Raw genomic sequence first — 22189 nt, forward strand, 5'->3', positions numbered from 1 at the left:
GGAGGAGTCCTGACAATGGGATCTTTCTCAATGGTACTGTCAGCTGCAAAGACACACCACAGGGCCTTGCTTTTTCTTCTAGGGGGTTGGTACGGGAGTGCGCTGGGCGGGGCGGGACTGGGCGGGGCGCACGGGGCTCCCGCGCATGGATCCTGCACTGGACGCAGCACCTGCGGCGGACCAGCCCCGCCCCGTATTTCTCTGGGCTCACGAAGATCCGCTTTGCTCCCAGAGTCGTGCTGGTGCTGGGACTCGGGGGCCGGAAGCCCTTCCAGAAAACAAGCGGGGGAACAGTGGCTTCGGTTTAGTGTGGCAGGGCCCGAGGAGGTAGAGGGACTCTTTGACGCTGCGGAGGGATAGGGAGACGACTAATAGCCGCCATCTTTGGTTCAGTGCGGCGAAACAGCAGCGGCAGTGGCTGCTGTGGTGAAGGAGGAGGAGGAGCCGAGTGGGCGCTGGTACCAAGGCCTGACCATGGACGAGGAATACGATGTGATTGTGCTGGGGACAGGTCTTACCGTAAGTGCCACCACAGGCGCTCATACCCCTGCATCATGCCTTTCCCATCCCCCGCGGTGATGCAGAGCCCCGGCCACCCGTCTCATTCTCCCATCATTCCGGTCCTGGCAAAGCCAACCCCGCGCCCACCCCACTACCTCACCCCAGGATGTCGACTCCACTGCACTGCCTTGTTCTTGACTCCCCATAGAGGGTCCCCTTTCAGCCTGTACCCCCACACCCTAGGTCTTAAACTCAGACCCCTCTCATCTTCCTTATCTGTGTCACTGAGGTGGAAAACTCCCCCTCCTCCCACTGGACCGGTTGCACCCAGCCCCCACCCTTCCCCTGCACTCATCACTTGATTAGCATCCCTTATTTTGTGGTGATCACACTAGGACATGGAGTATGAAGGTATGGCTATGGGGGCTTTCCAAGGGTGGGCTCTCATCCTGCCTTTCCGCCTTTTAAGAGGGGACGGGGAACCCAGGGAATGTTCCAGAAGCAGCAGCAATGGGGGTGGTTACCACATTCCTTCTACCCCAACCCTGTTTCCCATGGAAATCTCAGGCTGAATATATCCTCGGTCTTTGTCCTTGGGCTAGTGACAGTGACTGGTGAGGGTGGGGTTTTTGTCTTCCTCACTTCCTCTAAATCTTGTTGGTTTGCACCCTGAGTCTGGACCAGTAGATAGGTCAGAAGGGTCAGGGGCTCCTACCTTTTGAAGGAGGAGCCCAGGGTGGGGCCTGGGATTTCAAGGACTGGCCTTCCCTTTCAAAGACCCTTTGAATTGGTTCTCCAGAATTCGTTGTCTTATCTTTTTGTGGGCTCAGAGCAAGTAGATACTTCCTTGGTGCTAGAAGACTGTTTTTGGGTCTGCTGGAAGGTCGGCCTCCTTAAGCCTTCTTTAATGCTCTAGTAGTTCACTGTTTTGCCCAGCAGGGTTATAAAGGAAACATCACATGAAGCTGTCTCCCCTCTCCCCAGTTTTAAGTGCTGCAAGAGCCAGGGTTTTACATTATGAAATTTGTGGCAGGTTTGAGTCAGGGACAAATCAGGGATGCAGGTCAGAAGGCAGATGAGAGTGTAGCTGCAAATACCACCCCTCTCCTAGGAATGCATCCTGTCTGGCATCATGTCTGTGAATGGAAAGAAGGTGCTGCACATGGACCGGAACCCCTACTATGGGGGTGAGAGCTCTTCCATCACACCTCTGGAGGAGGTAAGGCTTCTTGGATCTGGGCTTAGACCCAGACCCCTCATTAGTCTTACATAGGGAAATGGGGGTAAAGTAGTTCCCAGGTGCTGGGCAGGAGAATGGGAGAGGGATGGATGGTCCTTGACATTTTTCTTTCTTCCTGTCTTACAGCTATATAAGCGCTTTCAGTTGCTGGAAGGGCCCCCTGAGTCAATGGGCCGGGGCCGAGACTGGAACGTTGACTTGATCCCCAAATTCCTCATGGCCAATGGTGAGAGAGATTAAGAAAATAATGTATATGGTGATTAGGGGGTAGTGGTGATTGGGAAGACCAGAGGGAAGGGTTAAACTCCAGAATAAGGTCAGTCAGACAACTGAGAGCTTTTGAAGGGAGTCACACTGATGTCCCTTCCCCTCTTTGGACACAGGTCAGCTGGTAAAGATGCTACTGTATACAGAAGTGACTCGTTATCTGGACTTCAAAGTGGTAGAGGGCAGCTTTGTATACAAGGGAGGCAAGATCTACAAAGTACCATCCACTGAGACTGAGGCCTTGGCTTCTAGTGAGTATGATTCTCCACAGAGAATAATGGGACAGGAGGAGGCACACTGTTCTCTCAAGATAGTTAGGCAAAAGGCTCCCATTTGCCTAAGCCTAATCTTAGCTCCATGTAGTACTAGAGGCCCCTTGCTTTATAGTACATTTATTGGACTGTGCTACCCATTCTGGCAAGTTACCAGAAAGAAAGCTCATGGGGGAGGATTTCTTTTTGGCATAGGGCCCACTTGACCCCCATAACATCCCCAAATGGAGCTAGGAGGGCCTCTTCCTACAAATAGGAAAACTGAGGCCAAGAAGGGTAGGGCAGGATTACCATGACTAAGCTCTGGTGGGAGCCAGGACATCAACTTTCCTGGCCTGCTCTGGTGGAAAGAGGGGTTTTATGTCTTAGTAATACAACGGGTCTTCTCAAAACCCTTTCTTCAGATCTGATGGGCATGTTTGAAAAGCGACGCTTCCGAAAATTCTTGGTGTTTGTGGCAAACTTTGATGAAAATGACCCCAAAACCTTTGAGGGTGTCGATCCCCAGACCACCAGCATGCGTGATGTCTACCGGAAGTTTGATCTGGGCCAAGATGTCATTGATTTCACTGGCCACGCCTTGGCGCTCTACCGCACTGATGAGTGAGGGGAAAGCTGACTGGTGGCAGGAGCCCCTTTGTCTGGCTCACACCTTACCCTCCCCACATCTGCCTATTGTATCCACCACCCACTCTACATATCCCTTTTACTTGTCTACAAGTTCACCTGTTGAATTTCCATACCTCTTCCATTTGACCTATATCTTTGCCAGGTCACAAAGGGTGGTGGGAGGGCTGGATGCTGTCTTGGAAGGTGAGCAGGGGTGCTGCTGTCAAAGCATCTTCTCTTGTTCCCCAGCTACCTGGATCAGCCCTGTCTTGAGACTATTAACCGTATCAAGTTGTACAGTGAGTCCTTGGCCCGGTATGGCAAGAGCCCATATTTGTACCCACTCTATGGCCTGGGTGAGCTGCCCCAGGGTTTTGCAAGGTGAGGACCTGTTTTTTTTTCTTCCAGCTGGCATTACTGGTAAGACTAAGGCCAATAAGCCAGGTGGTGGTGCAAGCTTCCCAGCATTTGGGAGGCAGAGGTGGGTGGATCTCTGTGAATTCTAGGCCAGGTTGGTCTACAGAGTAAGTTCTAGGACAGTTAAGGCTACACAGAGAAACGCTGTCTCAAAAAAACAAAATAAAATGAAATAAAAGACTAAGGCCAAGAATGGAAATTACCTCCTTGAGCATTTTTGTGGCATCTCCTACTTTCCCATCTAATCTTCATGTACATTGCTTCATCCCTAGGTAATGGGGGCACAGCCCTAGTGCATTAAAATGCAGAGTAGAGGTTGGAGAGTTGGCTCAGCAGATAAGAGCACTTGTTTTTACAGGGGACCCAGGTTCAATTCTAACACCCATATGGTTGCTTACACTGTCCATAACTCCAGTTTTAGGGAATCCAACACCTTTATCTGACCTCCACAGGCACCAAGCATGTGTATGGTGTACAGGCATATGCAAACAAAATATATACACATAATATAGTGAATATAAAAAAATTACTTAAAAAGTAAATGAAATACAAAGTAAAGGACCAAATCACCATGAACATCGATTCCCCATCTGATAGCATCAGGACTAAGTCTAGGATCCCAGAACCTTGAGTCTGGGCTTCCCTGGGAGCTGGTTCTTTTCCAGAGTCCTTGATTCTAGATTCCTAGGCCATTACTATGTGGAGCTACTCCTTCATCCTACACTCAACTGTCCCTTTGCAGAATAGAATATTCTGGATGGAAACTTAGAGAGGAAGGAGTATGCCAAGATGGGGCCCCAAGTTCATAGGAGGGACACTTGAAACAGTTGGAGTTGAACTCTGTCTACTTGGGCAGTTTTCTCTATATCACTGGTAGGGTGGGGAGAGTACAGTAGATTTGATCCCTCTTCTCCTAAGACTTACCCATCATTTTCCTTACTACAGATTGAGTGCCATCTATGGGGGAACATATATGCTGAACAAACCTGTGGATGACATCATCATGGAGAATGGCAAGGTGGTGGGTGTGAAATCTGAGGGAGAGGTAAGCATGCCCTGTGCATTTGTTACCATGGCTCAGGTAAGGTTTGGTCTTTTTTTAGGGCTATGTTCATAGGGAGCCTTTTTGCTGGTAAGTTTGCTGTTGATTAACCCTGAGAGCCTTGTAGCTAGGAACTGGGTAGTCAATAAAAGTCTATGTAGCTATTCCTTTTGGCAAGAAGTATCCTTCAAATTACCAGGTGTGGTGGTACATGCCTGCAATCCCAGTACTCAGGAGGCAGAGGCAGATGGATTTAAATCAATCAAGAAGCAAGAAGTAACCTTCAAATGGGCGATGGTGGTGCATGCCTTTAATCCCAGCACTTGGGAGGCAGAGGCAGGTGGATCTCTGGAGTTTGAGGCCAGCCTAGTCTACAGAGTGAGTTTCAGGATAGCCAGGACTGTTATACAGAGAAACCTTGTCTCGAAAAACAAATAAGTAAGTAAGTAAGTAAGTAAATAAATAAATAAATAACCTTCAGAAGTCACATGCTGTGTCTGTGGTCCTGAAAGCATTCTTTTGGAAAGGGTGTCATATATCCCAGGTTGGCCTCAAATAGTCTAGCTGAAGATGAACTCTTAATCCATTTGCTTCCATCTTCCTCATGCTGGGATTACAGGTGTGTGTTAACATACCTGGTTTAGGCAATGCTAGAAATCTAACCTAGGGCTTTATGCATGATAGGGCAAGAATTCTACCAACTGAGACACATCCCTATCCATGCCCCCCCTCCAAAAAAAATCCTTCAGCCCGTTGTGATGGGGCATGAACACTGAGGTGACTGAGGGAGGAAGGTCCTGAGTTTGAGACTAGTTTGGGCCAAATAGACTCAAACAAAAACCCCATCAACACCAAAAAAATGTGTTTGTGATTGTGTTTCAGCAGTAGGGTCACCTATCTCTGTATGTAAGGGCTTACCTCTCTGAGCTTCGAAGAAGGGTTTATGTGCTATAGTAGGGATGGTGATGACAACTCAGAGCTTTCTGGTTTTACTCTTAGCTCAGCTTACTACTATCCAGGGCAAGGGGGTGATCTGACAGGTGCAAAGCCTTCTGGTGCCTTCACAGGTGGCCCGCTGCAAGCAGCTGATCTGTGACCCTAGCTACATCCCAGATCGTGTACGGAAGGCTGGCCAGGTTATTCGCATCATCTGTATCCTCAGCCACCCCATCAAGAACACCAATGATGCCAATTCCTGCCAAATTATCATCCCTCAGAACCAGGTCAACAGGAAGTCAGGTAGGCCAGGTGATGAGGGACTACCTTCTGTTGCTATGCCTCTCTTCTCACAAGAAGTCTTGTGGCTTCTTGTGACATTTTGTTACAGAATATACCTGGGATTGGATGGCCTTCCCCTCTTCATGAGAGTGACAGTTTGGATACTGTCTGCATGTTGGGCTGGGGAGGGGCAGGTGGGCCAGATTCTTGTCCAGTTCCTAGGAACTACATTTTTGTATGGTCATTTCCCCTGGCACATGTTAACTGAGTGCTTTCTGTGGTCAGACATCTATGTGTGCATGATCTCCTATGCACACAACGTGGCAGCACAGGGCAAATACATCGCCATTGCCAGCACCACTGTGGAGACTGCAGAACCAGAAAAGGAGGTTGAGCCTGCATTGGAGCTGTTGGAACCCATTGACCAGAAGTGAGGGGCTGAGCCAAACTGGGAGGGCTTGGTTAAAGACCAGGAATGGGCAAGGCCCAACCGGAGACTTTAATCTACCTCTCTGTCCCATTTGCCCCTCAGGTTTGTGGCTATCAGTGATTTATATGAGCCTATTGATGATGGTTCTGAGAGTCAGGTAAGAAACCTGTCCCAGTCAGCCCTGGGTCTTGATGCCCATCCAAGATCCTTTGCCTGACTTCCCTGAGCCCTGGGGTTTTGCCTATTTATAGGTATTTTGTTCCTGCTCTTATGATGCCACCACACACTTCGAGACCACTTGCAATGACATCAAAGATATCTACAAACGCATGGCTGGGTCTGCCTTTGATTTTGAGAACATGAAGCGCAAACAGAATGATGTCTTTGGAGAGGCTGATCAGTGATTGCTGACTCCCCTCCTCCAGCCCCTGCTCCCCTCTCCCCAACCTGTATGTCCTCTGGAACAGGGAAGATGGTATGGCTGGGCATCCCTGTTTCCAGAATCTTCTGCTTCCCCCACCACATTCCGATCACACACCTCATTGATTTGATTCACTGACCAAATTCTTAACCTTAGTGATGGTTTGGGAGATGGGGGTTGGATAGTATCCTCTTTCTTGGTCTACCCTTGTTCTAGGAAAAGAGGATTTCTCTCTCTCTCTCTCTCTCTCTCTCTCTCTCTCTCTCTCTCTCTCTCTCTGTGTGTGTGTGTGTGTGTGTGTGTATGTGTATGTATGTATATGTACATACACATATACACCCTAATTCTACTGTTTGGGAAGGAGTGGAGGAAAAGCTGACTCTGCACCCACTGTTCTTACTCCCAATGTAGTGGCCTTTGGAGATCCATCTCCTCCCCCAACTCTTATGTGTTGGAGACACGGGACCCTTCCAGCACAAAATTGCATTCCTCCTCCCCCTTATAATTTATTCTAATTTATTAACTTTGTCCTACCTATCTGAGCCCTCAGCCTTTCTGTGCAGCATGGGGCTGTAGAGTGAGCTGCCCTGGCTTCTCCCAGCCCTTGCAAAGTCTGGGTTGGGTGAAGGTTTAGTTGTAGCCCCCTCTGGGGGTTGATCTATTTTTAATTTCTTGTCTTTGTGTTGTGTTCTCTGAGAAAAAGTAAATGTGAGCAAAGAAGAAGGAGGTGGGAAAGTGGATCCAAACCCCAGTATGCCCTGCCCCATGCCTTTTCCTTTAGTGGTGGGAACCCTTATCTTGCAAAGTGAATGTGTCCCCTTCCCCAACCTCTAGTGTATTTCACAGGAAACAAAAACCTCCCAATAAAACTGTTGAAACCTGAGTCTGGATCTTTAGGTTCTTTTCTCAAAGGTTGTTGGGTTGTTTTGCAGGACTGGAGCAATTTAGCTTCTGGAATTAGAACTGTATCCTCAAGGGTCAAGGCAGGTGAAGTAGGTAGATCAACAGCTGGTGTTTCGTGGGGTCATCTTTGCACTTGAGGTTTCTTTTTTTTTTTCTTTTTGGTATTTTGAGACAGGGTTTCTCTTTATAACCCTGGCTGTCCTGGAACTCACTCTGTAGACCAGGCTGGCCTCTAACTCAAGAGACCTGCCTGCCTTTGCCTTCCTAATGCTGGGATTAAAGGTACTCCAACATTGCCCAGCTGCACTAGTGGTTTCTAAGTCAGAGAGAAGGCGTCTGGGTGTAGAGACTGGGTTCAAGGCCATTCTGGACTCTCTGAGGCAGGGAAGCACAGGTGAGATTGCTCAATGGGTAAAGGCACTTTCCAGGCAACCTTGAATTTGATCTTCAGAGCCCATGTAAAGGTGGGAGGAGAAAACCAACTCCACAGTATGACCTCTGCACATGTTCCATGGCTTATGCACAGACAAACACATACATACGCACATTTAACATTTTATGTGTATGGGTGTTTTGCCTAGATGAATGTGCACCATTTGCATGTCTGCTGCCTGCAAAGGCAGTAGAGGGCGTTGGTTCTCTAGGGACTGGAGTTACAGTCGGTTGGTGCTGGGAATTGAACTTGGGTCCTCTGGAAGTACTTCCTCTAGTGCCCATCATTGCCTGAATCAGCCTCAGTTCTGGGAAAGCAAAGGGACCCATACCTAGCCTTGGATGATAGCAAAAAATCCAAGCAGCCAACTGAGGTGGTATGTAACACGAATTCTTTTTTTTCCTCCAATGGTTTTTTGTTTTGTTTTGTTTTGTTTTTGTTTTTGTTTTTGTTTTTTTTAAAAAGATTTGTTCTTTACAATGTTCCGCCTGCGTGTACACCTGCAGGCCAGAAGAGGGCACCAGATCTCATTACAGATGGTTGTGAACCACCATGTAGTTGCTGGGAATTGAATTCAGGACCTTCGGAAGAACAGCCAGTGCTCTTAACCTCTGAGCCATCTCTCCAGCCCTGTAACACGAATTCTAAACTGTCCTTTAATAAAAAAAAATCTAGAGCCAGATATTTCGGTAAATGCTTAAAGATCAGAGAGACAAAGGAACAAGCCACTGCCACATCTTAACCTCTAGGACTCCAGCCTGAAAAGCCTTCAGTTTCTGTCTCCTCACGCCTCATATATCTTTCTCCACCCAGCTATCTCTTCCTAGTCCTGGGATTAAAGGTGTGTGCTACCTCTGCCTGGCCTCTATGTTTAATCTAGTGGCTTATTCTGTACTTTGATCCTAAGACATTTTATTAGGGTATACAATATATAACCACAGTGGTGGCTCGCGCTTTTAATGCCAGCACTTGGAAAGCAGGGGCAGGTGGATCTTTGTGAGCTGGAGGCCAGCCTGGTCTAGAGAGTGAGTTCTAGGACAGCCAAGGTTATGCAGAGAAACCCTGTCTCGGGGGGAAAAAAAATCCAAGTAGCCAAATAGTGTCAGTTTGTGACCAAGTAGGGGAAAGAGACTAAGCCTCAGAGTGAAGGGGGACACTTAACTACGAGATGTAGCTCGAAGAGCTCCATCAGCTAAGTCAGGGAAGCGCTGCGCTTAGCCTTGGGGCCAACTGGAGGAAGTAAGGGGACTGGAGGTCTAGCTTAAGACAGCAGTTAACTTTGAGGGCATGCAGGAAGCTAGGAGACATAGCTCTGTCACAAAAGAGCCAGCAGAAAGAACTTGTTTCTCTAAATGGTGTGGAAAGGAGTCCAGCCTCCTGTGGGGCGGGGCGGGGTGTGATCACGTGCCAGAGCCGCGGGCGTAAGGCAGGGCCGGCGTCCGCACGTTCCCTGGTGGCTGACGTCAAGCATCAGCTGACTAAGTCGCTGCTGCTGCCGCCAGGACTCTTTCCAGCCTAAGTCGCCGCCGCCGCCACCGCCGCCGCCGCCGCCGCCGCCACCACCACTGCCGCCACTGCCACAGCCATTATGGCTCAGTACAAGGGCGCCGCAAGCGAGGCTGGCCGCGCCATGCACCTGATGAAGAAAAGGGAGAAACAGCGTGAGCAAATGGAGCAGATGAAGCAGAGGATTGCAGAGGTGTGGGCCAGGCCAGGGCGCCTCAGAGCATGCGCTTCGCGCGGGACCCCTGGCAGTCTCATGCTATTTGGCTCTAGGAGACCCCTAGGCGGGCGAGAGTGCCCGGAGGGCGGGCCCCTGCACTGGGGGCGGGACTTGCTTGTGCGTCTCTGGCTGTTAAGGGAAGCCAGCTGAGACAGTGTAATCTGTAAAATGGGCTCAGTGTTGGGCCATGTCAGAGATTGAGACCACTAGCTTGTGAAAACTTCAGCAGGAGGGAGCCACAGTCCGTGATTCTTGGTGGCACTGATGTTGGGCGAGACTCACTGGCACTCCTGAGCACAGAGCTTTCTAGTTCATGTTCCCAGCCTTCCAGTGCATACAGGGAAGTGGAGAGGCACGGGGGTATGCCACTGAAGCTAATTCCAGAGCCTTTAGCATTCCAGAGTACTAGCGTTTCCCTCAGGGCTTCTTCATTGAGTGGTCACTGGATTCAGGGGCGCGGTACCAAGGAGACCTGGGCTTGATCCTTTGGGCAAGACTCCTAAGAAGAGCAGGGCCTTAGCTCTCCAGGTGAGAGCAAGCCTATCTAGGGAAATGAGAAGCCAAACCCAAGAACCAGCCTTCAGATGGAGGTATCATCAACCCTCAGTCATGCTTGTATTGACATCTGGTCCTCTAGCTCTGACCCCATTGCCTCAGTGGCAGCTGAAAGTACACTTCTGCTGGCCACTCATTTGGGAGGTCCTGGTCAGAGAGGGACCTACATGGCACCTATTATGATGGGGCTGGACTGAAGAACAATGACCTAGGTAGCTGCTGATGACATCCTGGGCCAAAAAGAAGAAAAATTCTCACGGGGGGGGGGGGAGGGCTGGACCTTTTTATTCCTCTTCTTCTTGTTTATCTTTTCCTGAAATCCCATGGTTTGGGTCTCAGGAGTTTTGGCTTAAAGACTGAGTAGGAAAAAGGCCAAAGTATGGTGGTGGCTATAGGCTACTGAGGGAGTGCTGATCCCCAGCAGGAGACCTGAAGGGGCCAGAGCAGTTCAGAGATGCCAAGGAAAGGATCTCCTTTGGCTCCTTTAGTCCTCCTAGCTTCATGGACCCTTCCCCCCAGAAAAGGAAAGGGGTATGTGTCTTTTCTAAGATCATATCATGTGTGTCTGGGTACAGATCTAGGACCCACAGCCACTCTTTCACTTCCACAGTGGAGTGGTAGATGGCCTTCACTGATGTGTACCTCCCCTGCAGGAGAATATAATGAAATCCAACATTGACAAGAAGTTTTCTGCACACTATGATGCTGTGGAAGCAGAGCTTAAATCCAGTACTGTGGGTAAGCAGGACACATGTACCACCTTCTTCCAGACCCAGGGGCTACTCCTTCACTGGCCTTGGCTGACCAGCCTTTCCTCCCATGTCTCCTTACCTCACAGGTCTTGTGACCCTGAATGACATGAAGGCCAAGCAGGAGGCGCTGGTGAAAGAGCGAGAGAAGCAGCTGGCTAAAAAGGAGCAATCAAAGGAGCTACAGCTGTGGGTCCCCCATCCTCTCTAAGCAGTGGTCCCCTTCCAGTACAGCTAGTGCTTAGGAACTCCTGGGGGTGGGTCAGGCTTTTCCCATTCCATAGGGAGACCCCATTTTCTGCTTTGGGAGCAGTTGTGGTATCTATTGAGCTCCACACTGGTTCTCACTTTCCAGGTTTATCTTTCTTTCTGTTCCTCTGTAAAGGTGGTGAGTCCTTTCTGAGCCCTTTCTTTTTACTGGGTGCCTGAACAGCCTGCATTGTCACCATTCCTCTCTGTCCCATGACCCCTGTGTCCTTTATGCTTGGTGTGTCATAATCCGAGCCCTGCCCTTGAGCTTGAAGTAAACTAGGGCAAATAGAATCCCTCTGGGGTGCTGGGGAGATCCAGCTTGTGCTAAGTGGACCCCATGCTAGGCACACAGTGGCTCTGGGTCAGAGAAGGGGCCCCAGGGCAGGAACATGGGGCTTGATGGCCACCCATGCTTTGGTAGGAAGCTAGAGAAGCTGCGAGAGAAGGAGCGCAAGAAGGAGGCCAAGCGGAAGATCTCTAGCCTGTCCTTCACCTTGGAGGAAGAAGAAGAGGGAGGTGAAGAGGAGGAAGAGGTGGCCATGTATGAGGAGGAACTGGAGAGGGAAGGTGAGGGCACTGCCCGCCAGAGCTCTGTCTTGGCATTTGGGCTGACATTAGGGCCGGCAAAAGAAGAAACACACTCATTTTTTAGCCTAAGTCACCTACTGTGCTTGTGGTCCCCAGTTTCACACAGGGTAGGAGAAGAAGACAGAATTGAGGCAGCATTATGTTTTTAAACCTAAAGGATAGAGTTGCTGTCAGCAGTAGACTAAGTCAGAGCTAGGCCAGTACAGGAGCCACCAGTGTGAGAAGTTACCAGAGTACTACTAGTGCCTGGTCTAAAAGGATCCAGAAGCTGTCCTTTGGAGCACACAGGATAAACTGAGGAGGAGAGAAGATAGTCTGGACTAGGCTTGCCTGCTGAAACTTTCTGAAACAATAGGAGTGTTCATGAATACATTGCCAGGCATTGTGGGTTTTTTTTGTTTGTTTTGTTTGGTTTTGGTTTTGGTTTTTCGAGATAGGGTTTATCTGTGTAATAGTCCTGGCTGTCTGGAACTCACTTTATAGACAAGGCTGGCCTTGAACTCACAGAGATTCGCTTGCCTCTGACTCCCTGAGTGCTGGGATTAAAGTGTGTGCCACCACGACTAGCCACTGCCAAGTGGTGTAACTGCTCACCACAGGTGGCCACTGGGCACTTATTGTGATTGGTGAATTTGATCTATACATGCTGAAATCCAGTGCCTTCAATGTACAGTCCTATGTATGTAAATCTGTTCTATGCCTGGCCAGGCTACACAGTCAGTGTGGGCTCAGGACACTTGGGATTACTGCTTTCCCTAGAGCCCAGGGGAAATTGCTAGATCAATGTGAGATAGTCATATGGGGATAGTTGGGTTGGGCATAAAGGATGAATATTTCATTAGTTGCAGAGATGGGAGGAGGCAGGAAGAGTAGATGATGAAGTGAAACAGTTGTACTGAAATAACAGGACAAAGAATGCCTGTGAGGACTTGAAATAAGTTAGGTAATAGCTGTTATTTTAGCGATGTAGGTCCGTCCCCCATCCTCTGGTTGCTTCCTGACACTGTAATTTTTAAAAATTTCTTTTATTGAGTCAGGGTCTCATGTAGCTAAGGCTGGTCTTGAACTCCGGATCTTCCCGATTTTCCTCAATGCTAAGAAAATAAGTGTGCACTACCACAATGGGCCCTTCCACTTTAATTTTAGCAGTACATTTAACCCAGAAATAATACCATTATAGATTTTTGAACTAGATATACATTCAGTAGTGTTCAGAGATCTATGTGGCAAGCAGTGTTATTGTTTTTTTTTTTTGTTTGCTTGATGTATTTTGAGACAGGGTCTTATGTAGCTCAGTCTGGCCTTGATAGTCATCTTGCATCCACCTTAGGAGCTGTTCTAGATTACATAGGCTAGTGGAAATGTTGTCAACCTCACTGTGTATCAGTGGGATTTTTTCTTTCAGATAGTTTCACTATATATCCTAGGCTGGCATCCAAATTTCGATGCTCCTGCCTCAGCCTTCTGAGTGCTAAGATTACAGGTGTATGCCACTACACCTAGTTCACTAGGGCTTTTGTAAAGCATGGGTGGTGGGCTTTCTCCTTCCATCCAGAGATTTCATTTTGGTGTTTTAGCAATAGGAACTGGTTACCCAGTGCCCTGGCATCTATTTTTTTCTTTTAGTTTATGCTTGTTATTTATCTAGGTTAGTAGTTCTGTTTTGTTTTTTTATTTGTTTATTTATTTTGGCTTTTTTTGGAGACAGGGTTTTTCTGTGTAACAGCCCTAGCTGTCCTGGAACTTGCTTTGTGGACCAGGCTGGCCTTGAACTCACAGAGATCTGCCTGCCTCTGCTTCCCAAGTGCTGGGATTAAAGGCATGAGCTACCATCACACAAATGGTTTTCTTTTTCTTTCTTTCTTTATTCTTTTTTTGCTTTTCAAGACAGGGTTTCTTTGTATAGCTTTGGAACCTATCCTAGAACTCACTCTGTAGACTAGGCTGGCCTTGAACTCACAGAGATCCACCTGGCTCTGCCTCCCGAGTGCTAGGATTAAAGGCATGTGCCACCACCACCACCTAACGATTTTATTTTTAAGACAAGGTTTAACTGTAGTTGTGGCATGTCTGGCACTCACTGTATACATGGAGCTGGGCTTAAACTCTGATCCATGTGCTTCTTCTCTTCAGAGCTCCGATTAAAGTTATGTACTACCATGACTAGCTAAGTCAGTAGTACTTTTTTTTTAGTTTTTCGAGACAGGGTTTTTCTGAATAGCCCTGACTGCTGCTGTCCTGGAACTCACTTCGTAGACCAGGCTGGCCTTGAACTCACAAAGATCCACCTGCCTCTGCCTCCTGAGTACTGGGATCAAAGGCTTGCACCACTACCTACTGGCAGTTGGTAGTTCCTACAACATACTCTAGGGGCCTGAGAGACCTTACAGAGGTCCATAGAGATCAAAATCATTTTTAGGCTAGTCATGGTATCATATGCCTTTAATCCCAGCACTTTGGGAGGCAGAGGCAGGCAGTTCTCTGAGTTTGAGCCCAGCCTAGTCTATATAAGAGAGTTCCAGGCAACTCAGGGCTACACAAATGTGATTCTGTCTAAAAACAAACGTGCAAAATCATTTTCTGAAAAATGATAAGATGTTCTTTGTCTCATTTGCTATAGAGATCACCACAAAGAAAAGGAAATTGGGGAAGAACCCTGATGTGGACACAAGCTTCTTGCCTGACCGGGACCGAGAGGTAAAAACTGGTGTTGACTTTGGTGTTGATCATGAAGTTGGCTTTGTTGGAGACTCTAGCCCAGGAAGCAGCCCTGAACCTCATCCTTTGTCCATTTCCTCTCAGGAGGAGGAGAATCGGCTTCGAGAAGAGCTGCGTCAGGAGTGGGAAGCCAAGCAGGAGAAAATCAAGAGTGAGTACTATATAGCTAGATATAGTGGCTTAGGCCTGTTATCTCAGCACTCAAGAGACTAAGGCAAAAGGATCTGAAATTCAAGGTCATCTTTAGCTACATGGCTAGTTTGAAGCCAGCCTTGGCTACATTAGATCTAGTCTCAAAAAGTCAAAAACAAAACAGACACTAAAACAACCGATAGGGGCTGGAGAGATGGCTCAGTGGTTAAGAGCACTGACAGCTCTTCCAGAGGACCCAGGTTCAGTTCCCAGCACCCACATGGCAGCTCACAACTATCTGTAACTCCAGTTCCAGGGGACCCAACATCCTCACACAGATATACACGCAGGCAAAACACCAATGCACATAAAATAAAAATAAATTATTAAGAAAAAACAAGTTCTAGTAGAGTTGGGCATGTGTGGTCTAGAGTTGGGGCAGTGAGAGAACAGGGACAAGGCCCAAACAGCTCTCTTGCAAATATTCACCTTGGTTATGTATCTCAAGGGAACTCTTAGCACTTGGGTCTGAAGACCAAGAGGCAACTCTTCTTTGTAGGTGAAGAGATTGAAATTACCTTTAGTTACTGGGATGGCTCTGGACACCGGCGCACAGTTAAGGTAAGAAGTGGAAGGGCTCCTTTGTCTTGAGTTCAGTGGAAAGTAGCTGACAGTCTTGGCTTGGGAAACCTCTGTGGATAGCAGGGTGGGTCTTTGCCTTCTTGGAGGTATTTCTTTGGGCTGTTGTTTTTACTTCCCAAATCACTGGTATACCTGCTTCTGCAGATGAAAAAGGGCAACACAATGCAGCAGTTCCTGCAGAAAGCACTTGAGATCTTGCGCAAAGACTTCAGTGAGCTCAGGTGAGCAAACTATACACTGTGTGTGCCTGTGTTGTGCATCTGTGAAGAGCCTGCCTTCCTGGCCAGGGTATCAGATAACCCTGCTGACTGTTCCACATTTGGGAAGATGTTATGCTGGGCACTGCTCCTCAAAGAGGAGAGCTGTGCTCTTTTTTCTTAACTTCCTGCTATAGAGAGTTTAGGTGAGAGAGCCCTGCCTTGGTGATATGGTCCAGAAGTGGAGGACACTGGGATTGTCATCCCAGGTTCACTAAACTACACAGCTTCCCTTAAACTATAAGGCTTAAAGCATTGTGCCAACTCTGCTGACTTCCAGCTGTTCATCCCCTCCTCTCTCTCTCTCAGGTCAGCAGGGGTGGAGCAGCTCATGTATATCAAGGAGGACTTAATCATCCCCCACGTGAGTCCCTTCAACCCAGGGTCATACACACTGGTTTCATAGAGTCACCATACTGCTGTGCACTCTTCCAGGGCTGGTGAGCACAGTGGTGCCTGCTCCCACCCTGCAGGTAGGGGTGTGGGGAATAGTGGGTGATAGAGGCTTAGATGGATCATCAAGCTTGCCTTTCTCACCCTCTGCTCCTAGCATCACAGCTTCTATGATTTCATCGTTACCAAGGCACGAGGAAAGAGTGGTGAGTGATTCTATCTTAGTTTATCCTATAGCTTGTTCTAATATGTTGAGAAGGGCAGTAGTATGGCCTTGGGATTACTGCTTCTCCCTTCCAGGGCCACTCTTCAACTTTGATGTTCATGATGATGTACGACTGCTCAGTGATGCCACTGTGGAGAAAGATGAGGTATGATAGTGCTAGGATACTGGTCAGGCAAAGGTGCCCTGAGCCTGACATGGGGGTTGTCCTTGGGGAGAAGTCACAGGAAGGCAAGGTCAGGTAGTATGGCCCTGAATTACAGCCTTCATTCCTCAGTCACATGCAGGCAAAGTGGTGCTAAGGAGCTGGTATGAGAAGAACAAGCACATCTTTCCTGCCAGTCGCTGGGAGCCCTATGACCCAGAGAAGAAATGGGACAAGTACACGGTGAGGAGTTAGGGAAGACAGGCAGGAAGGTTAGGTCCTGGGAAGCCACTTCTTGGTGGTCCCACTGCTGGACTGGGCAGCTCAAAGTCAGGGGTGTGAGTCATCTCGGCTTTCAGTGACCTGCAACCATCCTGCTAGGAAACCAGAGATAACTAATCTGACATGGTAACACATACCTATAATCCCTCCACTAGGGAAATTGAGGCAAGAGGAGCATAAGTTCGCAGCCACCCCAGGCTACATAGCAAGACCACTTTAACACACACACACACACACACACACACACACACACACACACGGGGGGGGGGGGGGCGTGCGGGGAGGGGAGAAGAATCATAAGTGACATGCTAGCCTGCCCCTATTTATTTCCTGGCTTCCTTTCCTTGTTTCATGTGTCCCCATTTTCTCATACCAGATCCGGTGAGCATCCAGAAGTGGGCATGACCTTGGCTCTCCCCAGCGTGCCCTCCATATCTCTAGGGCTCCAGGTGCCTAGATTCCTTGGGATCATGCCAGAGCACTCTGGGAGGATGTTAGTTGCTATTCTCTGGCCCTGATATTGTCATTACTGCTTTTCTCTTTTACAATAAAAAAGTGTACATGTGGGAGCCGGAGTGCCTGTGTTATAAGAACCTGTGCTTTATTTTTAGAGAGTGTGTGTGTGTGTGTGTGTGTGTGTGTGTGTGTGTGTGTGTGTGCGTGTGTACACGCTCAAATGCCAGAAGGCAACCCTGGGTGTCATTTTTGTTCTCCAACTTTTTTTTGGAGATGGGATCTCTCACTGGCCTGGAACTTGCCAAATATACTAGGCTGGAAGGTCGGTGAGCCCCGGGGAGCTACCTGTCTCTATCTCTCCAGGGTTGAAATTGTACATGTATATCATCAATGCTGGGCTTTTAAAAATATGGATTCTGGGGATTAAACTGATAATCTCATGTTTGCAATGCAAACACTTTACCAACTGAGTTATCTCTCTAGACCTAAAACATTTTTGTTGAAATAACATTTATATAATATTTTGGTCATTTTACCAGGTATAATCCTATAATCCTAGCACTAGGGAAGTAGAAGCAGAGGGAGCATGAGTTTTGAGATTAGCCTGGGTTGCACAGCAAGTTCCAAGCCAACTTGAGCTACAGAGTAAGATCCTGTGTCAACCTCTTCTACAGACCACACCAAAGGATTCTTCTTTTTACCCATTCCTTTTTATTTATTTATTTATTTTAGACAGGTTCAGTCTACATAGCCATAGCTGTCCTAAAAACTCACTCTGTAGCCCAGGCTGGCCTTGAATTCAGAGATCTATCTGCCTCTGCCTCCCAAGTGCTGAGATTAAAGGCATGTGCCATCACATCACCCATTCATTTTTAAACCATATAATTAAGTGAATAAATTAGTTTATTCACAATGCGTGCAACCATCTCCTCTATATACATCGAGAACATTTGCATCGTTATTCCATGGACTTCCTGGGTTTTTAGCAGTCATTCCTCATGTCCCCAGGCCTAGACCCTAGCAACCTTTAATCTTTCTGTAGATTGGCCTCTTCTAGATATTTCACTTGTCTGGAAATAGAAAGGGATGCCATGAGAACAAATCTGAAAGCAAAAGGAGGGCTTTCTAAGGGAAGGCCCAGCTGTTGCCATGACCCTGCCCTCCCTTCCCCAGGACACTTAGGTAGTACTGTTCTTGAATGTGGAGACATAGCCTCACACTTGGACAGGGCTCTGGAGTGAAAAGGGAATACTTCCTTAAGCCTCCTTCCCAGGTTCTTGTGTCCTCTTAGCTGCCTCTTCCATGGGGTCTTGGCCAAGCAACCTCTCCTAGCTCCTGTCCCTAGTCCCACCACTCATGGCTGCTATGGGTGCCTTGAAGTCACTGTTCACTTGCCACATCTGTGCCTACCCTGCTCAGTCTGCATGGGGACTGGTCACTGTTAATAGCCCCAGGGGCAGGATCCATCTGGGGGTGGACAGTGCCTTAGCCTCCAGTACCAGTGGCTCTGCCATCTCAATGGCAGCTCTCTCAGTTCCTTTTGGGTAAGCTAAGACATAGTGGTCCAGCTTGGAGAGTAGAAAAGATGAGTTGAGAGTCCCTTCCCTGTTTGAGGCCAGGTGCTTGTCTGCACCTTGTCTCTCTGGCAAGCATGAATATCTGATGGTACTATGTAGTGAGCTTTGCTATGGCTGGAGGAGGCCTGGTCCTTGACTCTGTGCCTATGGTAGAGACATCTGAGATCACTTTGAGGGTGGAGAGGGTAAAGTAGGTCAGGATATCTTGGGAGCACATTGTAGTAGGTAGTTAGACCTCATCTTCTACTCCAGATGTATGCTGCTGGGAGTCCTGGATGTGAATTGTCTAGTCCCCTGTGACAATCCCAATCTGCCTTTTGAGAAGTCATCAGAAAAAGAAGGCACTATGGAGAAAAAGTTTACTCTCGGCTATCTTATCCACATATTAGTGCCTCAAATCCCCTCTTTAGTCCCCAAGCTCTTTGAACTCTATATTCATATGGATCTGAGGCCTAAGGGACCTCAGATAGAAGATAGAAGCTACTCCAATCCTGCATCTTCTGGAAAAGGAACTCCTTTGAAGTTCACTGCCGAGTCTTCACAGGGAAGGATCTATGTTGTTGGTTGTTTTTATTTTTGGCTCTTTTGGGGGCCCACCACCCAGCTCCCAAATAAATCCACAGGGAGTCTTATTATTACTTATAAATGTTCGGCCTTAGCTTGGCTTATTTCTAGCCAGCTTTCCTTAAATTATCCTAGCTTCCTTTTGCCTCTGGGTTTTTTTCTTATCTATATATCTTACTTCCACTCTTACTCCATGGCTGGGTGGCTGGATGGCTGGGTAGCTGGCCCCTAGCATCCTCCTCTCCTTGTTCTCTTACTCTTTGATCTCTCTTGCTCTCCTATTTATTCTCTCTGTCTGCCAGCCCCACCTATCCTTTCTCCTGCTTTGCTATTGGCCATTCAGCTCTTTATTAGACCAATTGGGTGTTTTAGACAAGAAAAGTAACACATAAACAAATGCAACAGATCTATTTTCTGGAAACAACCCCAAGTATTTGGGGAGACCTTAGGGTCAAGACTAAGAGGATAAAGGTCTGACAGGGAAAGAGATGTCAGTTTTTTGTTTGTTTTTGTTTTATTTTTTTGAGACAGTCTTTTTGTGTAGCCCTGGCTATCCTGGGACTTCCTATGTAGACTAGGCTGGCCTCAAACTCATAGAGATCCACCTGTCTCTGCCTTCCTGAATGCTGGGTTTAAAGATATATCAACATGCCTGGCTAGAGAGGCCACATTCTTGTTGTGGCCCATGGAGAGACGGAAGGCTGTGTCATGGTGGATCCAGGATCCCTTTGAAGTGTTGAGCTGTATTAGCTATGTTCCTTGTTGCAATAAAATAGCTGACAGAAGCTACTTAAGGAAGAAGGGGAAGTGGGGCTAGAAAGGTGGCTCAGCAGTTAAGAGCACTGACTGCTCCTCCAGAGGACCTGGGTTCAGTTCTCAGCACCCACATGGCAGCTCTTAACTGTCTGTAACTCAGTTCCAGAGGATCTGACACTCTCACACAGAAATACATGCAGGCAAAATACTAATGCACATAAAATAAAATTTTTAAAAAAGGGAGAAAGGGTTTTATTTTGGCTTACAGTTTGATGGTACAATCCATCATGGCAGAGAAAGCATGGTGGCAGAAGCTTGAGGCAACTGGTCGTCACATTGCATCTACAGTCAGGAAGCAGAGAGAGGTGAAAGCTGGTGCTTAGCTCAGTTCCTTTTTTTTTTTTTTTCTTTTTTTGGTTTTTCGAGACAGGGTTTTTCTGTGTAGCTTTGTGCCTGTCCTGGAACTCACTCTGTAGACCAGGCTGGCCTTGAACTCACAGGGATCTGCCTGCCTCTGCCGCCTGAGTGCTGGGATTAAAGGCGTGTGCCACCACTGCCCTAAAGGCTTTTTTTTTTTGTTTTGGTTTTTCAAGACAGGGTTACTCTGTAACTTCCACTGTAGACCAGGCTGGCCCAGAAATCTGCTTGCCTCTCCCTCCCAAGTGCTGGGATAAGGGCATGAGCCACTATACGGGCTTAGTTCCTTCTTTTATTTATTCTGACACTCTAGCCCATAGGATGGTGCTACCTATACCCACTAAGAGGATCTTCCTTCCTCAATATAGAAACTCCTACACAGACACAACCAGAGGCTGGTCTTCTTGTGAGTCTAGAATCTAGACTCTAGATCCTGTCACAAGTTGACAACATTAACCATCATGGGGCCAAGCCTGAAGAGCAGAACTAGAGGGTCCAGTTCCTAAGATTCCTGTGTGGCCACTGGGGTTCAATTGTCTCTGTATGAACCTCATTATTGGAAGCCGGTGCTGGCCTGAGGAGGGTTAATTAGGTGTGACCCAAGTTCAGTAGTGTTAGCTTTTTGCGGTGCTCTTACCCTGCGAGGAAATGTTACGAAACACAACAGAATCCACTAACAAGAGTTTTATTAAGATAGGAAAGAGAGACAGATGTGACAGGCCTGTGGAAACACACATGATTAAAGAAAGATGGAGACAGGAATATGGCACTGGCTTATAAAGGCTGGGCTGCGCCTGCGCACACAGGCTCATGTGGCTACTCCACGCATGCGCATAGATCACATGGTTGCGCTGTGCGTTCCTGGTCACGTGAGACGTTTCGATCCGGAAATGGCTACTTTGACCCAGAAATGGCTAGGCGGAAGTGTCTAGGTCCACTGGACATGGGGGCATATTGTGAATCTCTATCATCCCAGACTCTTGCTTTTTTTTTTTTTTTTAAATGGCGCATGAGTGAGTATGGGGCACCATTTCTCTCAAAGACTGCTTCAGGCTGAATGGTGGGTGTCAGTTGGCTCTTGGGGAAATGGGGAGGGTAGCTTGTGAAGTCCTGAGATGATGGTGGGGGTCCTGGAATGAAGTTCTGTCGTCCCCTTGTTCTGCAGCTGTCCATCCTTCGTGGGGTGGCTGGGAACCTTTTGTCTGATAAGATACTGGTGACATAGAAAAAGCTTAGAGAAAAAAGAATCATTATTATTTTATTTTTGGAGTTGGCATTTATCTGAGGTAGATCTGGTCCTAGTACTGTGCTTAATTTTTACCTGAGACAAGCCTTATTAGAGGTAGTTTATTTAAGGCACCTGTTTCCTTCATTAGTTTAGCATTTAGGAAACGCAAGTGATCAGTTGTTGAGTATTGAACAATGACAGACTGTTGTATTACATTTTTCCTTATCGCTTGGACATTTCTGATGGTCCTTCTTGTCTCCGGCTCTGTGTGGCCCTAGTTGGGAAAGGAAGGGGTGATACCTTATTCCTCTGGAATTGGTGACAAGGCAGTGGATCCTGATGTCCTCTGGAGCTTGAGAGAACAAGGCTCTGTTGGTTTTAATGTATATGAAGAGAGATTTTTCTGGGATGGAGGTGAGATACAAGGTTTTAGATGAGACAAGTGGACCCGGTGAGGAAAGCCCTCGAGTTTAGTAGCTGTAGGAGTCACAAGAATTACCTTGAAGGGTCCCTGCCACTTAGGGGAAAGGGGTGAAGGGCGCTAGCCTGGAGGAAAGAGAAGAACCTGATCCCCAATGTGGATTGGAGGTGGACAATTATTGTCACATGGCTGAGGTAAGGAATGATCTGCGTAGCTCCACAGGATAGACCTTTGGTGACATAAAAGGGGAGTTAACAGGCTATCTGGAACAGTTGGAGGGTTGGATAGAAGACCTGGTGTTAGAACTGGCCTTCCATACATTAGTTCAAATGGAGAAATTGAAAGAGGCTTTTTAGGA

At 47.7% G+C, this 22189-nt stretch overlaps 2 protein-coding genes across 3 annotated transcripts; both read left to right on the forward strand.

Annotated features, from left to right (window-relative positions):
• The first annotated feature begins 179 nt into the window (after positions 1 to 179).
• Positions 180 to 7300, forward strand: Gdi1 (GDP dissociation inhibitor 1). Its single transcript, XM_059250029.1, has 11 exons — positions 180 to 519; positions 1613 to 1720; positions 1868 to 1967; positions 2125 to 2259; positions 2685 to 2883; positions 3139 to 3270; positions 4252 to 4351; positions 5416 to 5587; positions 5852 to 5996; positions 6099 to 6153; positions 6248 to 7300. Exons 1-11 carry the CDS (start codon positions 475 to 477, stop codon positions 6398 to 6400), a joined length of 1344 nt encoding a protein of 447 aa, XP_059106012.1. The 5' UTR covers positions 180 to 474; the 3' UTR covers positions 6401 to 7300.
• A 1951-nt stretch (positions 7301 to 9251) lies between these two features.
• Positions 9252 to 16987, forward strand: Fam50a (family with sequence similarity 50 member A). Of its 2 annotated transcripts, none has more exons than XM_059250393.1 (13): positions 9252 to 9452; positions 10685 to 10769; positions 10870 to 10969; positions 11454 to 11599; positions 14241 to 14317; positions 14423 to 14489; positions 15030 to 15091; positions 15257 to 15333; positions 15679 to 15733; positions 15920 to 15968; positions 16063 to 16133; positions 16263 to 16373; positions 16789 to 16987. In XM_059250393.1, exons 1-13 carry the CDS (start codon positions 9342 to 9344, stop codon positions 16795 to 16797), a joined length of 1020 nt encoding a protein of 339 aa, XP_059106376.1. In that variant the 5' UTR covers positions 9252 to 9341; the 3' UTR covers positions 16798 to 16987. The 2 variants fall into 2 exon arrangements, with proteins under 2 accessions (XP_059106376.1, XP_059106377.1); XM_059250394.1 differs by lacking the exon at positions 9252 to 9452 and adding an exon at positions 10300 to 10562.
• Positions 16988 to 22189: the final 5202 nt, after the last annotated feature.

The sequence above is a fragment of the Peromyscus eremicus genome, chromosome X (assembly GCF_949786415.1).
Source record: "Peromyscus eremicus chromosome X, PerEre_H2_v1, whole genome shotgun sequence".
NCBI classification, from domain to species: Eukaryota; Metazoa; Chordata; class Mammalia; order Rodentia; family Cricetidae; genus Peromyscus; species Peromyscus eremicus.

What these genes read in the sequence shown, in the direction of transcription:
- Gdi1 (XM_059250029.1), top strand. Translation starts at nt 475, where the DNA reads ATGGACGAGGAATACGATGTGATTGTGCTGGGGACAGGTCTTACC. An exon ending in CAAATTCCTCATGGCCAATG is followed by an intron (nt 1,968 to 2,124) that starts GTGAGAGAGATT and finishes CTTTGGACACAG; the next exon opens with GTCAGCTGGTAAAGATGCTA. An exon ending in CTGCCCCAGGGTTTTGCAAG is followed by an intron (nt 3,271 to 4,251) that starts GTGAGGACCTGT and finishes TCCTTACTACAG; the next exon opens with ATTGAGTGCCATCTATGGGG.
- Fam50a (XM_059250393.1), top strand. Translation starts at nt 9,342, where the DNA reads ATGGCTCAGTACAAGGGCGCCGCAAGCGAGGCTGGCCGCGCCATGCAC. An exon ending in GGAGGAACTGGAGAGGGAAG is followed by an intron (nt 11,600 to 14,240) that starts GTGAGGGCACTG and finishes CATTTGCTATAG; the next exon opens with AGATCACCACAAAGAAAAGG. An exon ending in CAAGGCACGAGGAAAGAGTG is followed by an intron (nt 15,969 to 16,062) that starts GTGAGTGATTCT and finishes TCTCCCTTCCAG; the next exon opens with GGCCACTCTTCAACTTTGAT.